The following is an 18,857-nucleotide window of genomic DNA, read 5'->3' on the forward strand; positions in this document are numbered from 1 at the left end:
TTTTTTTTTTTTGGTACCAGAAATTGAACTCAGGGACACTCAACCACTGACCACATCCCCAGCCCTATTTTGTATTTTGTTTATAGACAGGGTCTCACTGAGTTGCTTAGCACCTTGCTTTTGCTGGCTTTGAACTCATGATCCTCCTGCCTCTCAGCCTTCCATCTTCTGGGATTATAGGCATGCGCCACCACACCCAGCTTAAAGCCTGATTTTAAATACCATCTTGGCTTCTTGCCAGTTCTGTGCCTTAGTTTCCTCCTCTGTAAAATGGGACTATAGTAGTTTCTACATCATAGATTTATGAGGATTAGATGAGTGAATAATTTAAAGCAATCAGAATAGTGCCTGCCACACTATAATAGCCATCTAATACATGTTGGCTTGTTGTTAATCTTATGGATATTTTATGGATATATCTTATGGATAGGTTATATGGCTCATTATTAATCTTATGGATATTTGCCCTCCTCTTAAGAAAACCTGGAGGCAGAGAATATGTCTGTTCATTCATTCCTGCTGCATTCATAATACATGTTACAATGCCTGGCATACGTTAGGAATTCAACAAATTTATTTACAGTAAAAAAATCAATAAGTCTAAAATATATTGCCTAGAAACATGATTTACTCTGGTAGTGAACATGATCTCAAACACCAAAAGATGAAGTTGGGCCTCTGTGTAACATGAAATTAAGAGATGGAATGGACCAGCTCTACCCCTTCAGGAAACCTATTTGAGAATATTTTAGGAAACATGATTGGATCCACAGGATATCCAATTTTGCAGTAAAGAGCTATGCCATAATGAGGTTTCTTTAAAAAAAATAATAATAGCTAAAATAGCTCATCTTCTTAAAACATTAGCCAAAGTAGCAAGCTGTTTGAATATGATGATAATGGTTTCTAATGCTCAGTAAATACATTATTTTGCTATTATTATGCTTGTTTTAAAGGAAGCCTTTTGCCTTCTGTTTAAACAAAAGACAAAGAAACAGAACCACAAAGGAAGCAAATATTTAGATAGAGGGATTTAGAGACTAAGATCAAGATCAAGAGAGAGACAGAAATAGAGAAAGAGACCGGAAAGGAGGCAGTGGGAGTGACAGGCAGGAACATAGGGACTGATTTCTACAGGTCAGCCCAAAGTAATGAATATCAAATCTCAAAGTAACAACAGCAGTAAACCCCAAAATAATTCTATTAGGATAATGTGAGAAGTGTGTTTATTCATCAAAACATGAGTTTTGGAGTTTTCAGTACAAAAATAAATTTGGATGCATGATACAGAAGCATCCTGAGTCAGCAAGTCTGCCACCAAACGGTGTGGAACATTGTCCTGGGTCCTGGGAATATAGTGAGAAACAAGTTCTGGCTTTTGAGGAACTTGGATTTCAGGAGTGAGAAATTATTCAACAAACTCATAAGGAACCAAGTGAAATGACTTCAGTCATTGACAGTATTTTAAAGAATGTAGAATATGAAGAACATGTTGGACTTGATGGGCGGGGGCTCCAGCAGGAGGCTGCTCATGTTAAGGTGGATAGTACTGAAATTTGAGGTGAGACTCTTCCTCAGCTGCAGCCATGTAGTGATGTGGGGGAAGAGCATTCTAATCAGAAGCAGGAACTTCATGGCTCTGGGACCAAAGTGAGCTCTAGCACCGTGGCTTTGAGACCACATGCATGGTCTGTGAGGTTAGGACAATAGGCAGAGCCAGATCATTTAGGAAGGAATGTTAAAGAACTCACATTTTGCTTTAGTTGGATGGAAAACTACTGAAAATTGTAATCTTAGAAGGGGTCTGTGTATGTGTGGGGGTGGTGGGTGTGTATGGGTGTGTGTGTGTTGCTGGAGATCAATTCCAGAGCCTTTTGCTAGATAAGTACCTTACCACTGAGCTACATCCCAGCCCAAGTTGTTTTTGTTTTGTTTTGTTTTGTTTAATATCACTCTTCCTGTTGTCTGTATGTTGAACTGATTGCTGGACAGGCAGTGGTAGAGACAGGGAGACTTGTGAATCTGTCACACTATCCTGTCATCCTAGTCCAGATGATAGACCAGGAAGGCTCCCTTCTAGAAGCAGTGAGATGTCAAAATGATAGAATCCTGAGTTACATTTTGGAGTAAATAGAACTTACTGGTGGATTAAGGAGTAATGTGAACAACAAAGGATTAGAAGCTAATTTCTTATTTTTTGTCCTGAGTCACTGGTGTGGGTGATGGTATGATTATGATGATGTGGAGAAGCTTTGAGGGAAATGACTTTGGAGGAGTGTCTGGAGTGAGCATAAGAAGAAAGAAAGCAACATACCTCTCTGGACTTCTTAAGTTTCAAGTGCCTAACAGAAACCCAAAAGATGGGCGAGAAAACAGTTGAATATACAAGGTCTGGGTTACAGAATGAAAGATATAGGTGGTGCCCATATTTACCAGAGGAGACACAAGAGCAGGGCCCTGGGACACATCAACTTGCTAGAAGAAAACAAGGCCTCTGGAATTGACAAGACCAGAGGGTGAAGGTGTTGAGAGATGAGTCACCTGTAGATTGAAAATTAAACTTTCAGCAAGATGTGGTCATTGATTGCTTTAACAAAAGTTGATTTATGGTCAATTTGAAAGCTTGATTAGACAAGAAAGTAAGTAAAGAATTAGCAATTGTAAGTTCATATAGATAAATCTCATATTTGTGCTTAAAAACAAGTAAATATGGAAGAGTGTTTTGCAGAGGAAAAAAGATGATAGTAAGTATACTTATAAGCTGATAAGAGGTCCCAGGGAGGAAGGAGAAACTACTGATAGATTCCAGAGTAAGGTCACTGGGGATGTAACAGAAAAATGAAATACTTCTTGATGTTCTTTATGGCTAAAAGTTGCCAGGCACTTGAGGAACAAATTCTAGTATCACCTGATTTCAATTCACAGCAGTCCAAATTTTATTCCCTCGTTCAGGAATAAGCATCTTCACATTTGCAGCATATACACCCAGTGGCAAACCAGACTAATCAGGGCAAGTGCAGAGAAGAATTCATACTGTGGTTGTCCATGTTCCCCGTCTTCCCATACTCTCTGATTGTGTCTCTAAATTCAAGTAACAGAAGCCTGACTGCTTATGCATAATGATAATAGGGGTGTTATTCTAACTTCCAAAAATCTTGACAAAACTTCTGACAGCTTCCTTTATCTGTCCTCTTCTTCCTCTTAACATTTTCCCTTTTATTTGCTATCATTCCATTTTTAATTCATCAGGATACCATTCTTCATGGTCACGGAGATTTCAAACCCATGTCTCCCGCTCAAGTGTTCATCACTTTAGTTAACAGATTATCAGTTGAAAGGTTAATTCAATATTAATACCTTTGAATCATGTTTTAAATGCATCGGTGTGGAGCACTTAAGCAAATTCAGTGATGAATAATGTATAAAGCACAATAAATATTTTCCCCACAACCATCTTTAGTGCAAGGAAAATGACTGTCACACATTGAGTTTGCACATATCATGATTCACTTGTATTTCTAACAAGTGCCGCAGGCACATAGGCACTTGAAGGATTCTGTCAATCCTCTCAGCATTCAGGTGCCACTTTTCTGATTGACATCAGAGAAGATTTGTGTCATCCGAAAAGATAAGATTTTATGGGAAAGCAGATAATAATTACTCTTGCCTCTAGAGAAAAGCCATATTAGTCAAATCGGAAGCAAAATGACTCATGAAAAATAGACACCTCAGCCAAAGGTCAGCCCTCCCTGATATTTTTTTTATTGGTGCATTATTGTTGCACTTAATGATTGGATTTGTTGTTATACACTTGTACACATACACAATATAACAATATAATTTGTTCACTGTTTTCCCCCTTTCCCTCCTCTCCTCCCTCCCCCTGGTTCTTTTTCTCTATTCTACTGATCTCCCTTTGATTTTCATGAGATCCTTCCCGATTTCTTTTCCTTTTTCCTCTCTAGCTTCTATGCATCATCACTTACTCATTTACTCACTCAATCAACAGATATTCACTGAGTTAGTTATTTTCTAAGCATGGTTGCTCTGAATTTTGCTATTAGACAAATAACAACAAAAAAAGTATCCCTAGCCCCCAATCAGTCCAGGGAAGAAGAGAGATGAGTACTGATACTGACCAAGTAATAACTGACGGAGGAATGTATGTACAGAGAGTGGTGGGCAGTAGACCAAAGAGAGGCAAGTATTGCAACTTAGGAGTGAGACAGGTCAGGGTGTTTAAATGGGAGATGAAAAATCTGAGTACAGACTTGAAAGATGACTAGGAGCTTACAATGCAAAGAAAGAGGTTTCAAGTTCTCTGGGCAAAGAAAATGACCTACCCATGGAGGCAGAGGCAAGATAGCGTGGAGCACTTGCAGAATTCCAGGGTTGTTTTTCATTTCTTTGTTTGGAGGCTGTTCTTTTCTTTTGTTTTGTTTTTTGGAGTGGCTTCAAGGTAATCAGAAGCAAAGACACATTTATACAACTGAATAAGCAGGACAAGGTGACACCTCTGTTGTGCTTCCAATAAGCATGTGAGAGCTAGAATACATAGAGTTGCAGCTGTCTACTTTGATGGGTCTTATTTAAACTGGGGAGGGAGGCAAGAGATTCTGAGCATACGTCATCACTCAGGACTCAGACAAGAAAAATTTTAAACTGGTCAACATTGTGAATTTCGCATTTTGTACTATGATATTAAAGCTTAATGGTCTGTTTTCTACTTTTCTTTCGTTTTCTCTCTCTTCCTTTCTTTTTTCGGAAATAATAACCTCTCAAGGTCCCTGCTATCTTTGTGAGTCTATGCTCCCTGGACTGACTTAAGAAACATAATAATGGTCCTTGGAGGTTCTTCCCATTTTTAAAGCCTAAAAGGATTTGGCATAATATGCATGAATTTTAAATAAAATAATGCCAGGAGATGCCAAATAATGCTAACAAAAATGAATATATATGTACAATAAATATTTCTAGAGTTCTTATAGTAAATCACTTGAACCCAGAAGATTCACTTTATTTTACTTGATCATTTTTTGCATTACATATATTAGTAATTAATATTCTATGCTCACAAGATACACTGTGATTCCATGTATTGTGTACAGTTGTCACTGTGGAGATGTAAAACTAGTAAATTCATAACCATTATATTCTTTCTACCTCCTTATAAAGGGCAATTATACATGACTTATATACTACAGGGATGTTAGGCTGCTTGCAAGTTTTGACTGATCCTGAATCTTCCTTTTTTTAGTTTAGGAGGTAAAATTAAACATATTTAATCAAGTAAAATTTAATCATATTCACTAAAGATTTTAATGAGGACAAATAACCTCAATTAAACAAAATTTTTAGTAGAAAGAGAAAAGCCTCTACTTCACTCCTTTTCCTTAATTTGTGGCTTCTGTAAACTGCATAGGAGTTTGGGAGAGATGAGCTTCAAGCTCCCTTTCAAACCGAGTGATGAAATCATAGGTACAATAATTGACATCTGATAGAAAGTTTAAACTTAGTATTCCAGCCCTATCTGATTATGGGGTTTGAGTAGATGTGGGCAATAATTTGACAAGTGAGTTCACAAAAAGGCCAGATGGAACCCAAGTCTTGAATTTGAAAATCCGCCAACTAGGCTTTTTTCATTGCATATTCTGGATGGTGCTTACATAGACCTTCCTGAAAGAACACAGACCTGTTCATCCAGCATTTGCTGTCCTGGACCTAAGGTCACCAGATTGCTTAAAGAGCCCTTGAGTTTTATCACTAATTCATGGGAAAATCCTGCCTCTGTAACCAAAGACTTTAAGAACCAAGTTCAACATTGCCAGTGCCTTCTTACTTTGAACAAGGATTTGAAAGGTACAAAGAATTAATTACACTAATGTTCTCCTAGCAATTCAAGTGAAATCGAATGTCATTGCAGCAAAGCTTAATCATAATTAGTAGATCACAAGTTTTGAAATAAGGTGCTAAAATGGAAATGTACTGAGATACTGTTTAATGACCCACTAATGCTATTTCTTGTTTTAAACTGGTCAAAGTCAGGTAGCAAGCAAGAAGGTGAGTCAATAATGTTGTTTTTTTTTTTTTTTTTTAATTTCCAGGTTAAAAAAAAAGTCATTATGCAATTAAATTGAATTAATAATTATGAAATTAATCTGGAGTGAAAAACCAGAAAAAAATAAAATATATATTACATTACAATACGGCTTAAATGTATAAAACCTGTACTTTTAAAAAATGGTTTATGAACTTGAAGAAAAAAAGTTGATGTAAACTGTGGTGTCTGATCTAGAGCCTTTTTAAAATAGAAATAATCAACATTTAGCTGAGTTTTCATTCTTATGCAATAAAGCAAATTAGCATGTGACATAAGCCATCTCTTAATAATAGTTTCAGGCTGCATTGACATAAAGTAATCAAATTTCCATAGGAAATTTAACTTCCATGCTAGACAGCTTAATTATCTGGTACATATTTCAATAGTACCCATTATAAGAAAATATGCCTGAGTTTGTCACCGAGAATGTCTATAACAATAGTTTGAATATTCGATAAATTTTAATGATCTTATAAATCATCTGCCTGCTGATACATATAAATGTGTGTTCCATAGATATCACTAAATTTGACCAAAAGCTAAGGGGTAAAAATAGGAACTAAAATCAGCCCTGAAGCAACATCTTTATTCCAAAAGTTCCTAAAATTTAACAAATAATCCTTCTCTTTGCAATATAAAGATGAAAAAAATTGGCATAGAATTTGAAAATTATATAATTATGATATACTACTACAGAATGGCCTACTTTTCACCCCTTTCTAGATTATTGATCCAGCCATCCCTATCATCCTGGAAATAGATAAACAAATGTATGATGTTTTCTATTTTTATAGTGCTCTCCACTCCATAAAGCATTAATATGTATAATACCATGTGGTATCCACATTGCCCTGAAGTAGGTGATTGATAGTTAACACTATTCTTCTGTCACAATGCAAAAATGGAAATCTGAAGTTTGTCAGAAGAGCCTTGATTTCAAATCCTTGGCCTTCTCAATGCTGTTAAAAGTCAATCCATTTTTTCTTATAGAATGGACCTTGATATATTTTACTCTTTGGGGTAAAATTATGACATGCTAATTATACTTTTTTTTCGGCTCAAAGCTTATTAAATGGGATTGAAAGAGATTAATGAAAGTAGGCCCATTGGAATAACCAACAGAGATAGTAGATACCTGACACTGGCGAGAAAGAAAGAAAATATGTTCTCTAAAGAGAATCAAGAGCCCCAGCATTGCCACAAGCTCAACTTCACTTAATTCAGTGGTAAAGTTGGAAACCAGCTGCCTCTGGAGCTCTGGGAACATCATGGTTCTGCTGCCAGGCCCTGTGACTGGTGCTGACATCAGAACACTACTGTCTTCAGGAAAGGATCCAAATGCCAGTCCAAGGAGGTGTGCTGTTATGAACAACAGTAATAGCAAGGCAAATATTTACCCAGAACTCACTACATGTCAGGAAAGTGATAAAGCATCCCTAACTATGCTATTCTGTCTTTCAGCCTCCTATCCTCTTCCCACTTATCTATGGTCCCTGGACTCCCACTTGCAGACTCAGTCTTACTTGAGTGACCAGGAATAGTCTAAATCGTAGGTAGGAAAGCTGCGAAGATATTTGCCTCATGATCTAAAACTCAAATACCAAATCATTATTCACTTTAGACTGGCTCAGACTTCGGGCCTTGTTTCTTGTCCATCTCCTCATTTCCTGTCCTAGCACAGACAATATTATCTCCTCGATTTTTAAGATCCTGAAAAAAAAGACTTTATTCACTACTGTCATCTTAGCAATAAGTAGCTCGAAATAGGTGCTTGAACACTTATTAAATAAGCTTCAATGTACCACCACTCTAGCTGGTCCCTACACATTGGTCCTCTTGTATAAGGTTCCTAATCTCATCAGGAGTGTCATCATCACCATGGTTACAAAGGACTACTTTCTGGGGATGTACTATATTCTATACTATATGAGGGAAAACAAAGGGCCTTCTTTGTATACATGATGTTATTTAATTTTCATGAACCTAATAAGGTTAGGTATCATTTAATATCATTTTTATTGCACAAAGGAGAAAATGAAAGCTAAATGATTTTCACAAAGTCTCACACACACAACCATAATTCACACAGAATCTGAGTGATTCCAAAGGCAGCCCTATGTTCTCTCTTCTAGACTCTCCTGGAAATTTCAGTGAACTTCTGAACCTCAAGCCAAGGTTTTGAATCTTATTGCTTACTCACAATCTTTCCTGATGTCAAATGCCCACATTTCCTGTTCCTGTGTTACCCATCCCTGTGTTGGGACATCTTGTTTAAGCTGATTGCTTATCTTCTGTAGCCACACCCTCCTGGTCAAAGCCCTTCGCCAGTATGCTTTTAGGCCACAGAAGTTGCTTCAGGGTGGGGCACATCTTATAAAAGTGGACCCCAAAAATGAGTCATAGCCAAAGGCTTTCAAGATTACCAAGAGATAGATTTGAGAAGCAAAGTATAACCATACAGAGCAAAAAGCAAAAGTGGGGTAGAATATAGATAGACAGGTCTACTATCAATCATTTGGTGGAATTAGAATGGGAAAAAATCTATGATCAAGAGCCCAGTGTAGGAGGCTTGAGTGAGTGGTAAAAACCACCTACTAATGCTCCTAACATTCCTTTCTGAAAATCAGCCTGGGGCTCAGAAGGGTTGAGTTCATTCAAAGTGCATAGTATGCATGCTTCTGCTATTTCTTCTGCCCCAAAACTTGCATGTCTGTATTGATGTCCTGGAATATAATGGACTTTCAGCACACGTTCTGTGGGATGAAAGAATCAGACAGTTATCTATGAAGACAATAGTGTTCGCAAGCCAGCACTTCCCCCTAAATGGTATAGGGCTACTCTACCAGTGTCTGCTCTAGTCCAAGAGTGAGCCACATTCTAGGTCCCCACACTTCTCAGCCCCTCCCACACTTCTCCAGGGAAACAGGCAACTCTCAGGTACCAACAATATTATGCCAACTGCATCATGTATTCATAACGCTGCCTTCAGCAGCATTCATTGTATTATACAACTTTAATATGCACTGCTGTATATATCAGATACTCAAACATCTTGATGTATATGTCTCCTAAAATCTGACATCTCTATACATACTGAAAATTGTAAGTGCTCTTTTCCAAATTTATTCTACAAGACATAAAACTGATGTTATTAATTATGCAATCATCTTTCCTTTTAAAAAAAATTATCGTCAATGAAGAAATGCAAGTTTCAGCATTTTGCAGAAGTTGCTACATGTAGGAGGATGAGTAAGAGAAATGGCCAGGAGGCCATATGCATCCTGGACAGCAGATGGAGCCTCGAGTGACAGAGTATGTCATTGTAACACATACTGTGACGCATCTTAAAATGACTTCATTTCATGAGCTTTTAGAAGTGTTTGCATATAATTGGAGCTGTAAATATTAAATCCACAATGCCAGGGGTCTGCTTCCCATGGTCATGTCAAGCGAAGGGGACAGTACAGGGAAATGGTCAGCAGCACAGGCTTTCAAGACCAACTTCTTGGTTTAAATCCAGGCTCTATTCCTTAGTAATTATGCCACCTTGAGAAAATTCCTCCCTCTTTCTGAGCCCCAGTTTTGTCATCTGTTAAAGAAGGCTAATCAGTGTAGTCACCTCATGAGACCACTGTGAAGATGAAATAAGGCAATGTGCATAATGTAATTGAGATGTCGGGAGGCATTAGTTCTTTTTATAATTATTATTAGATTACAATTTCTGGGCAGGAACTATACCTTCTGTTTGCCTAAATCTTTAATGCAACCATAAAAACAATTAATTTATTTAAAAGCCTGGTTTTCTAAAGGAATAAGCTTTAATTTTCAGAAGAGAAAAAAAAAAAAAAAAGGCCTCCTATATCACATAGGTCAAATGAGGTGTGAGATAATGAGAAACGAAACCTCCTGTGGCCTCCTGGCTGACAAGAAGCTATGCCAGGGTGGAAAGCCTGTTCCGAGCCCTCTAATGTGTTTAATCTGCAGCCTCCCCGTGGAAGGAGGCACTTTCATCTCTGTTAAGAGCAGTGAAAATATTAGGCTCAATTGAGCTTTCCGGGCTTTTCCCTACCTCATTTGGGTCTGCTGGTCCAGGAAGGAGCTGAGAGAATTTCATCTTTTCTCCACTCTTAAAGTAAACCAGCTTTGTTACCTCATTTCTTCTGTCAGGGTATATCTCAAAGCTCTCTGGCAAGCTCTTTCTTGAAGCCAATTCTGATTTTGAAACTTTTACTGCCCCCAGAAAAGAGCTGAATCTGTCTCTCTGGGAGAACAAAGAGTGATGGGGGAATCTCCAGAAGTGGATGCCCAAAACTCCTTAATTGGTGAAGCAGTACTGGAACTTATTAACAAAGAAAGGAGAGTTGGTAGGGATGGGGAGACTGTACTGTGGAGTTAATATTTCCCAAATAAATAGCCTCTCCCAGCATGAGTTAGAGCTTCTATTTTCCTGCTAAGAAGTTGATGTAATCGATAATTTGTAAAAGCAATCAATTGCTGAGACCATTGCTTGCAAATAGATGAGACACAGAAGAAAGAGCAATAGCAAAGAAAAAGACCATATTGCAGTCACTTTAGCAAGCACTTCCAACAAATGACTAATTCTACGTGTAAACCGCAACTGTTACCACTTACGGGGCCTCATTCTATACCAGACACTTTGTGTGTATTATCATATTTTCATATTTAATTTGCATAAGGAATTATAGGTAGGAGGTGGTATTGTCTTCATTTTAGAGATGAGGAAAGCCTGACTGACCCCAAAATGCTAAATGACTTGCAGATGGCCACATGGCTCATAAAGTATGGAGACCTCATTTATGCACAGATCTCCCTGACTCTTAAATCCTAACCACTGCTTCTCAGAAGAAACAAGAAAAGGTCAACTACCAAAAAAGGCAGTGGCCTCACCAGCAAGGACAACTTGAGACCTAAATGAGAACATTGTAGATGCTACTAAAGAAGACAATACAAAATCAAACAGAGGGAATATAGGAATAGGTGGTGGATACAATTGTTTATCTAGTACTAGAAAAATAATAGTCAAAGAAGAATGGATGGTCCCAATGAGACATTTAGTTAAATGATTAACTTTTAATTAGATGTTTATGTTTTACAGTAAATCATTGTATGTATTTACCTAGATAGTGATGAATGTTTTCAAATTCTTTCTTAATGTCCCAATTAAACAGTGCTTGTACAGCACTAATACCTACATCTGCCTATCCCTAATAAACTATTCCTTGGATGTTTTTCTTCCCCTTTCCATCTTGTCCTATCCTATTAGTTTCACTTATAGTAATTTCTATTATTTATAATTATATGAAATGCTTATTTGTCTACTTACTTATATATTGTCATTACTATATAGACAACCAAAAATATCTTACAGTGGGCCTGGCTTACTATAGGGGAGGTTAAAATTACTTTTCTGGGTTGAATGAGTATTTAGTAAAAGATTTTATTACCTTTTTGACTAATAAATTTTCTTTATATTTTGTAAACCTAACTCTTTCTCTACTAACTTGCTACTAATGTTCTCATTTTATTTTTGGTTTATGATAGGTGTTTAATGCCAGAATCACATTAGATTAACTTTAGTATATTGCTCTTTACCATTGTGATTTCTAAGACACATTTTATGTCTAAGACATATTTGGTCTTTTTTTATTGGTGCATATTAATGATACAGAATGGTGAGTTTCATTAATGATTTGATGTTTTACCTTTAGCTCTTAAGTGGCTTGGAATTTGTTTTTGATACATGATAGAATTAGTAATTAATAATTTTATTTTGATAAATAATCTATTTTCTCAACTTTTAATCTCATATTTCCTTAATATTTCTTTATGATTCTTCATGTATAATATATTAATTTACTATATTAACTTGAGGTTCTTCTTTACATGCATTAGCATTTGTTCTATTTATTTCCCTATTAATCCTTTTGGTAGTAATTCAGTGTTTTAATTATTATTGCTGTATAACAATTACATTTTCTTTTTTTAATATTGATTTTTTTAGTTGTAGTTGGACACAACACTTTCATTTTATTTATTTTTATGTGATTCTGAGGATCGAACCCAGGGCCTCGCATGTGCTAGGCGAGTGCTCTACTGCTGAGCCACAACCCCAGCCCAACAATTACATTTTCTAATGTGCTTTCACATTCTTTAAGGCAAGACCCTTCTATTATTTTTCTCTTTCCAATTTTTCTTAATTTGGCCCTATAGCACTTTCTTAGTTTTTGTCCCAGATTTAGACAAAAGTTATACTGTCAAGTTTGAATTTCAGTGTTATAAGCTTTCATATCTTTGTGCATGTGTGACTTTATCATTTCATGTGGAGAGATAGAAGACAATGAATTTGAGGGCGCAAAACAAATAATATATCACTAGATGCTTCTAAACTATTACTTAATAAATATTTATTTGAAGAATTGTGTCCCTTAAGTCTGTGAAATGATTAACTTCAACATCTGGAATTTCTCAGTAGAATTGTTTGTGGGTAGAGCATGATTACACGGATTAATCATTATCCACTGAGGGGAGGGAGAAGGAGTCTTTAATTCAATCTCATGCTGCTTTCTTATGCCAGATGCATTTATTTCTCTGTGTAGCACTAACTGTTCAATATAATTAGTTAATTTCACTTTCTCTGTAGAAAAGTATTACAGTCCCATTGTTGCTCCCATGAAAACTTGTGCCTCACACAAAAGCCATTCAGTAAATACACTGGTGGGGGCATTAGTTAGACAGGCTACTACAGATTAGGGAATTCTTTCCTATAGATTTCAGATATTATCTTACAGAATTCTAAGCTGTAGAGTTGGCAGAGGCTAGTAATCAGATAAACTGAAAACACATCCCCAGAGGTTCACTAATAGTCACAAAGCTGTTAGGTCAGATACAAAGGTTAAAAGTAAATGACTATTTTTCTAAAGAGCTTAAGATAGCCCTAGACAATGTTAGTTCTAAATATGGACCATATCGTCTCTCCACAACCATGAGGCTAGTCTGCAACGTCTTGAGTGTAGTTGTGGCTTCTTCAGAGAAATTCAGCTGCATATAAGCAAATAAAAAGCTCAGCAGAAGCAGTAGTAAACACAATGCAAAAATAGTTTCTGAAAATCTGCAGGGAAGAGCTGAGTTTTGAAAGTTGAATAAGAATATAGGCAAATCCATTTCTAGGTAAAAAGATAGTATAATCAAAATTGTGTGGGCATGACAATGCTTGCCCCATTCAAGAAAAACAAATTGTCCAATATGATCTGAGGCGGTGTGCATTGCAGGGGTGGAAAATTAATTATCTCTATATACTTCATTGTTCTTAATTGGTTCAATCTCTATAACAAAAGGCAGGTTAACAAGAGAAAAACCAACAGAAATTTAACAACACATGTATCTCATGGGAGATACCCAGGGAAGTGAGTAAATCTTTAAAAGATGGCTTTAAGTTTGTGTTTAAATACCATCTTTAGCTGAAACAAAGATAGAAGGTGGCTAAGGAGATAGCCAGGTAATAGGAAAATAGCCAGGAAAAGCACAATAAATATGAGTAAGCATCACTATATAGATTTATGCTACCTTCTCTATTGACTCATCCTTCTCTTCCTGCTACAGAAAAGGAGAACTTTCATAAATGAAGGTTTCCTTCATAGATGTAAATTTCCCCATATAGAAGCTAACTTCTGCTCTGCTCTCAGAGCTTCTCCTCTTGTCTGCAGGTTTTTTTTTTTTTTCAAAATAATCTTTACACCAAAGGGACATGCTTTGGAGTGGTGTATTCTTCTCTTCTACAGCACACATGCAATGTTGGAAATAAAGCTAGTACTGAGGTAGGGATGACCCCTTATGCCATACTATTGATTGTGAAATTTATCCAGTGGGTAATTCAGAGGTTGCAGTACTAGAAAATGATATGGTCTTATGTGCATTTTAGAAAACAAAACAAAACTGGCCACAAACTAGGGAGCTGAAGCCAAGAAAATAGTTGGGAATAATTTGTTCCTGCCAGCTAAATGTAGAGCTTGCCTTCCATTGTTCTCTTGTGTTGGAAGAGAATTAAAGAAAAGGAAGAGGGAAAAGGAGAAAGCTAAAAGAGAACAGAAAGAACTCTCTGGAGCAACTTATATGCATCAAAAGGAGGAAAGAGGAAGTGAAACTTGCATTCCTCTCACCTCCAGATCTTCTCTGGCATCTTGGCCTGGAGACTAGGAGCTACCTGGTGAATACTGACTCCTGAGTGTTGATATCATCCTCTCTTTTGCTTCTTACATTTGATTTTGTCCATAAATCCTTTTCAATTTGAAAAACCTTTCTCATTGCCCTCCCTGCCATCACCAGCAGGAGTTTCCAGTTTAAACATTCAGCACCTAGTTGATATCCTGGAGGCCTTGCTTCTCCCTTCTTGTTAAATCTCCCATAGATCACCCTCACCAAACCGCTTTTACCATCAGGAGCCTTGCTCAAAGGTTTATTTTAGGCTGCTGTGGTGGCACAGGACTGCATTCCCAGAGACCTTCAGTGGGAAGTTGAGGAGGTTGAGGCAGGAGAACAGCAAGTATTAAGGTCAGCTTCAGCAACTTAGAACTTTCCTCAAAAGAAATAAGACTGGCAATGAAACTCCACAGTAAAGAGCCCCTGAGTTCAATCCAAGTACCAAAAAAAAAAAAAAAAAAAGCTGAATTTGTGGGGACAAAAGTCAAATTTTCAGAATATACTTAAAACCCCTATCCTATCTACCCTCATGAGTGCTCTCATTTTCTGCCTGTGATCATACTTTTGCTCTTGTAGACACCCTTAGCATCTCTTCCTTCATTATACCCAAGTCAAAACCTTTCAGTGCTCAAAGTTCAACTCAAATTCCTTTCTTTTTTTCCTCTTTTTTTGCAGTGTAGGAATTGAACCTCATCTATGCTAGGCAGGTGTTCTACCCTAAGCTACAACCATAGCTCTGTTTCTTGCTACACATTGGTTTATTTTATTTTTTTTGAGGGGGGCATGCCACTTTCATTTTATACAAGGGCTTAAAATTTAACTGAGAAAACCCTCTTCATTTGTTGAACATGTATTATTGACCCAAATGTTTGGTAAGGTCTCACAAATATTCCAATAACTCCCAATTCGAACATACTTAGTTCAACTTCACCAATATTTATTCTACAATATATACAAGGCATTGTTATAAACATTCTCAGACTGCCATTGTTAAAGGATAAATGTGTCAAATGTCTGCTCTTGGGAAGAATAGTTCACATATTTATTAATACTGGAAGACCAATTATACTTCATCCATATTATTAATAATTTGTGACTTTTTAAACCAGATACTCTTCCCCCATTGAATTGATGAGTTCTATAAATAGGAGGAATTGTGATGGAAGCTACATCAATGTGTTTAATTGCACACATTTTACATTTCACGTCAAGAATCCAGGCTTAGTAGATACAGAAATATAATCAAGCCTTCAACATCATACTTGATCTTGAAACACATATTGATCTTGAAACACTATTGCTAATAACTCCATATATATTAGAAGTGCTTCACTCAAGGGTCTAGAAATTTAGGGAACTATGGTCCATTCATCTTCCCTACTTCCTTATGTAAGAACTTATGCTGTGTTAAGATTTCTTTGGGAAAAAGGGAAGGAAGAAAAAGAAGAAGAAAAGGTTTTTCTATTAGTTTTTAAAGAAAGTAAAAGTAATTCCTTTAATTATCTCACCTGAAACCTTAACAAATGAGTTATTAGCAGAAATCTAAGAACTGCCTATAAGGATGATGAGCCTTATAAAAATCAAAGACCAAATGCTTGGTGTGCCACCTCTTGAATTCAGGCCAAGAACCATCTGTCCTCTGGTGTTTGTAGCAAAAATTGTCAGGAAATAGGTGTTAGGAATCAATGTCTCCCTCAGATAGAAAGCATATTTTCCAAAAGTATGGGAATTTTATCACAGAAGTATCTGAATACCACAGGGAAAAATAAAGAATTTAGCCTCATAGGAAAGCAGAAAAGTACCCAGTGTTACAGTCTTTGGCCAATGCTTTCTAATTCTTCTTTTTCATATCTTTAAATACAGAATCCCCTTCACCTACAACTGAGTTTAGAAAATTCATTAAGTTCTGATGCTGATGTCACTGTCTCAATCCTGACCATGAACAACTGGTACAATTTTAGCTTGTTGCTGTGCCAGGAAGACTGGAACCTCACTGACTTCCTCCTCCTCACCCAGAACAATTCCAAGTTCCACCTCGGGTCTATCATCAACATCACAGCTAACCTCTCCTCCACCAAGGACCTCTTGAGCTTCCTGCAGGTCCAACTCGAGAGCGTTAAGAACAGCACACCCACAATGGTGATGTTTGGCTGCGACATGGAGAGTATCCGGCAAATATTTGAAATTACCACCCAGTTCGGGGTAACACCCCTTGAGCTTCATTGGGTGCTGGGAGATTCCCAGAATGTGGAGGAACTGAGGACAGAAGGTCTACCCTTAGGGCTCATTGCTCATGGAAAAACTACACAGTCAGTGTTTGAGCACTACGTGCAAGATGCCATGGAACTGGTCGCAAGAGCAGTAGCCACCGCCACCATGATCCAGCCAGAACTTGCTCTCCTTCCCAGCACGATGAACTGCATGGAAGTGAAAACTACAAATCTCACTTCAGGACAATATTTATCAAGGTAGGATTCAAGGGCCATGAGAGGAAGTAAAATTTTCCTCTCTGTCCCCTATGATTCTGAGTAGTCTCAAACTCTAGTAATATTTCTAAAAGTGCTTCCAGTTACATAAGGTTAGTATCTTCATTTATCAGCTGTAATTTTATGTACCAATGTGACAGCGAGTACTCTGTCATGCCTTTAGACCTTGGTTTAACCCCTTACTCACCATTGGTTTGGGCAAGTTATTTAAAACCTCTGAGCCTTAGTTTTCTAACTAGCTGGATAGAGAATAATAATGACACCCTTATTAACATTAAAGAACCTTAATTAACATTAAAAGTACCTAACACCATATGGACTCATGGTAACTAAATAAAACTATTTCTTTCCTGCCTATTCTTTTTCATACAGATAGGCTTAAAAAACTTTCTAAATATATAAAGAAGAAAAAATTACTCAAGCAGGAAATCTACTTTTCTCTCTGCCCCCAGGCCTTGATACTTAGAACAGTTATAAAGATTAAAGACAGAATCTAGAGTTAGACTGAGTTTGAATTTTAGCTCTGTGACTTGCTACTTCCATTACCTAATCAAGTTACTCAACTTTGCTCAGTCTTAGTTTCTTATGTTTTGTATCAATTTATGGATAAAATGGATATAGCACTGGATCCTGTGACCCATGGAATTGGAATATATTATAGATAAATGGCTTCATAGATAGATAGGAAGATAGATCTATGAATTCCATCAGAGTATTTTTTTTTATTTTTAGCAATTATTATTTATTATTTGGGACATAAATAATTACACATACATATATTCAAATTAGGCACCTTTCTGCTTAGTACCTCAAACTGACTCCAAAGCTAAAATGAAACAGCTTATTTAAAATAAAGAGTAACCCGTCATATGGAAATGATTTTCATAATACCTGGGAAAAGAAGATATTTTGTAGGGGCCTAGATTTTCTTCTGATAAAGGATCACCTATGGTCAGAGATGCCAAGTCAGAGAATTATTGGTATTCCAGAGGTGAGAGTTCACCTGTAGTCTAGGCCCTGCTTTTAGGCAGTCCTCTTAGAACAATGACAGTTGACAATACAAAGAAACACAAGACGACCTCGTAGAGTCTTGCCTTTAAAGAATAAAAGTTCAGGGGGAGCCTCAGAATTTTACATTTAATTTTACATTTGTGGATTGGGTACTACCATATTCAAGGCAACATGCTAAATTCCAAATATAAGACTAAGCAAAATCTACAAACTCCTTTCAGAATGTTGTTGATAAAATGTAAAATAATTCAGACTTTTATTTCTTAAAAATCTGTTAATGATAAAATTAGATGTTCTATCATCATCAGAACTTTCCATTTCTCGATATTACCTTTGAATCTCCATAAGATTAAAGTCTATGCCTATTCTATTTTACAATTGCTGTCCAGTTTAATCTACTCTTTATAGATAACTGAAGCTCAGGATTTTATCTAAGAAAGGAAACATTCCCCTTCACAGAAAACATATAAGCAAAGCTTTGATTTATAATTTCAAACAGGCATTATTTTGGAAAGAGAATCACAAACAACAGACAAGAAAAACCACTAGTGAAAGCTACATTAAGTTGTTTACCATCTTTCTGTCCTCATGTAAAATGAAGAACACAAGAAAAATGATTCTGTGTGGATCCTAAACAAAGAATATTTGTTGACTTAGGTTGCATATATCTTAGGGATTCATTTTATCAAGATCAACCAATATATCTGGTTCCCCAAGATGTAGTTTATATCAAAATGACGTGCCTCTTTCCACAAGTATCCCCTGCACTTTGAAAGTACATGATGGCACTTACTCTACTCTGTCACCATTATTTGTCTCTGTGTCTTACTTCTGAATTAGAATATAAATTCTATTAAGTGGAGACAGTATGATTCAGCCCAATCCAAAACCTAGCATGCAGCAGGCACTTAATAGATATTTATTGACAAAGGAAGAAGGAAAGGAAACTTACTATTATATGCATATCCTAAATTTTCTGTTGCTGTAGAAGAAAATGGATAGTTGGTAGAAAAATATTATCTAAATTATAAACATTTTTTTTC

General features: G+C 36.6%; 1 protein-coding gene across 1 annotated transcript in view; it reads left to right on the top strand.

The window, feature by feature from the left end:
- The window catches only part of LOC125610679 (glutamate receptor ionotropic, NMDA 3A), a 68,825-nt gene that overhangs the window by 29,093 nt on the left and 20,875 nt on the right, over window positions 1-18,857 (top strand). Inside the window, exon 2 of the mRNA XM_048783290.1 lies at window positions 16,181-16,785. Coding sequence (XP_048639247.1) covers window positions 16,181-16,785 — 605 coding nt within the window. The remainder of the gene's footprint in view (window positions 1-16,180; window positions 16,786-18,857) is intronic.

This window comes from Marmota marmota, unplaced genomic scaffold (assembly GCF_001458135.2).
Source record: "Marmota marmota marmota unplaced genomic scaffold, marMar, whole genome shotgun sequence".
Taxonomy (NCBI): domain Eukaryota; kingdom Metazoa; phylum Chordata; class Mammalia; order Rodentia; family Sciuridae; genus Marmota; species Marmota marmota.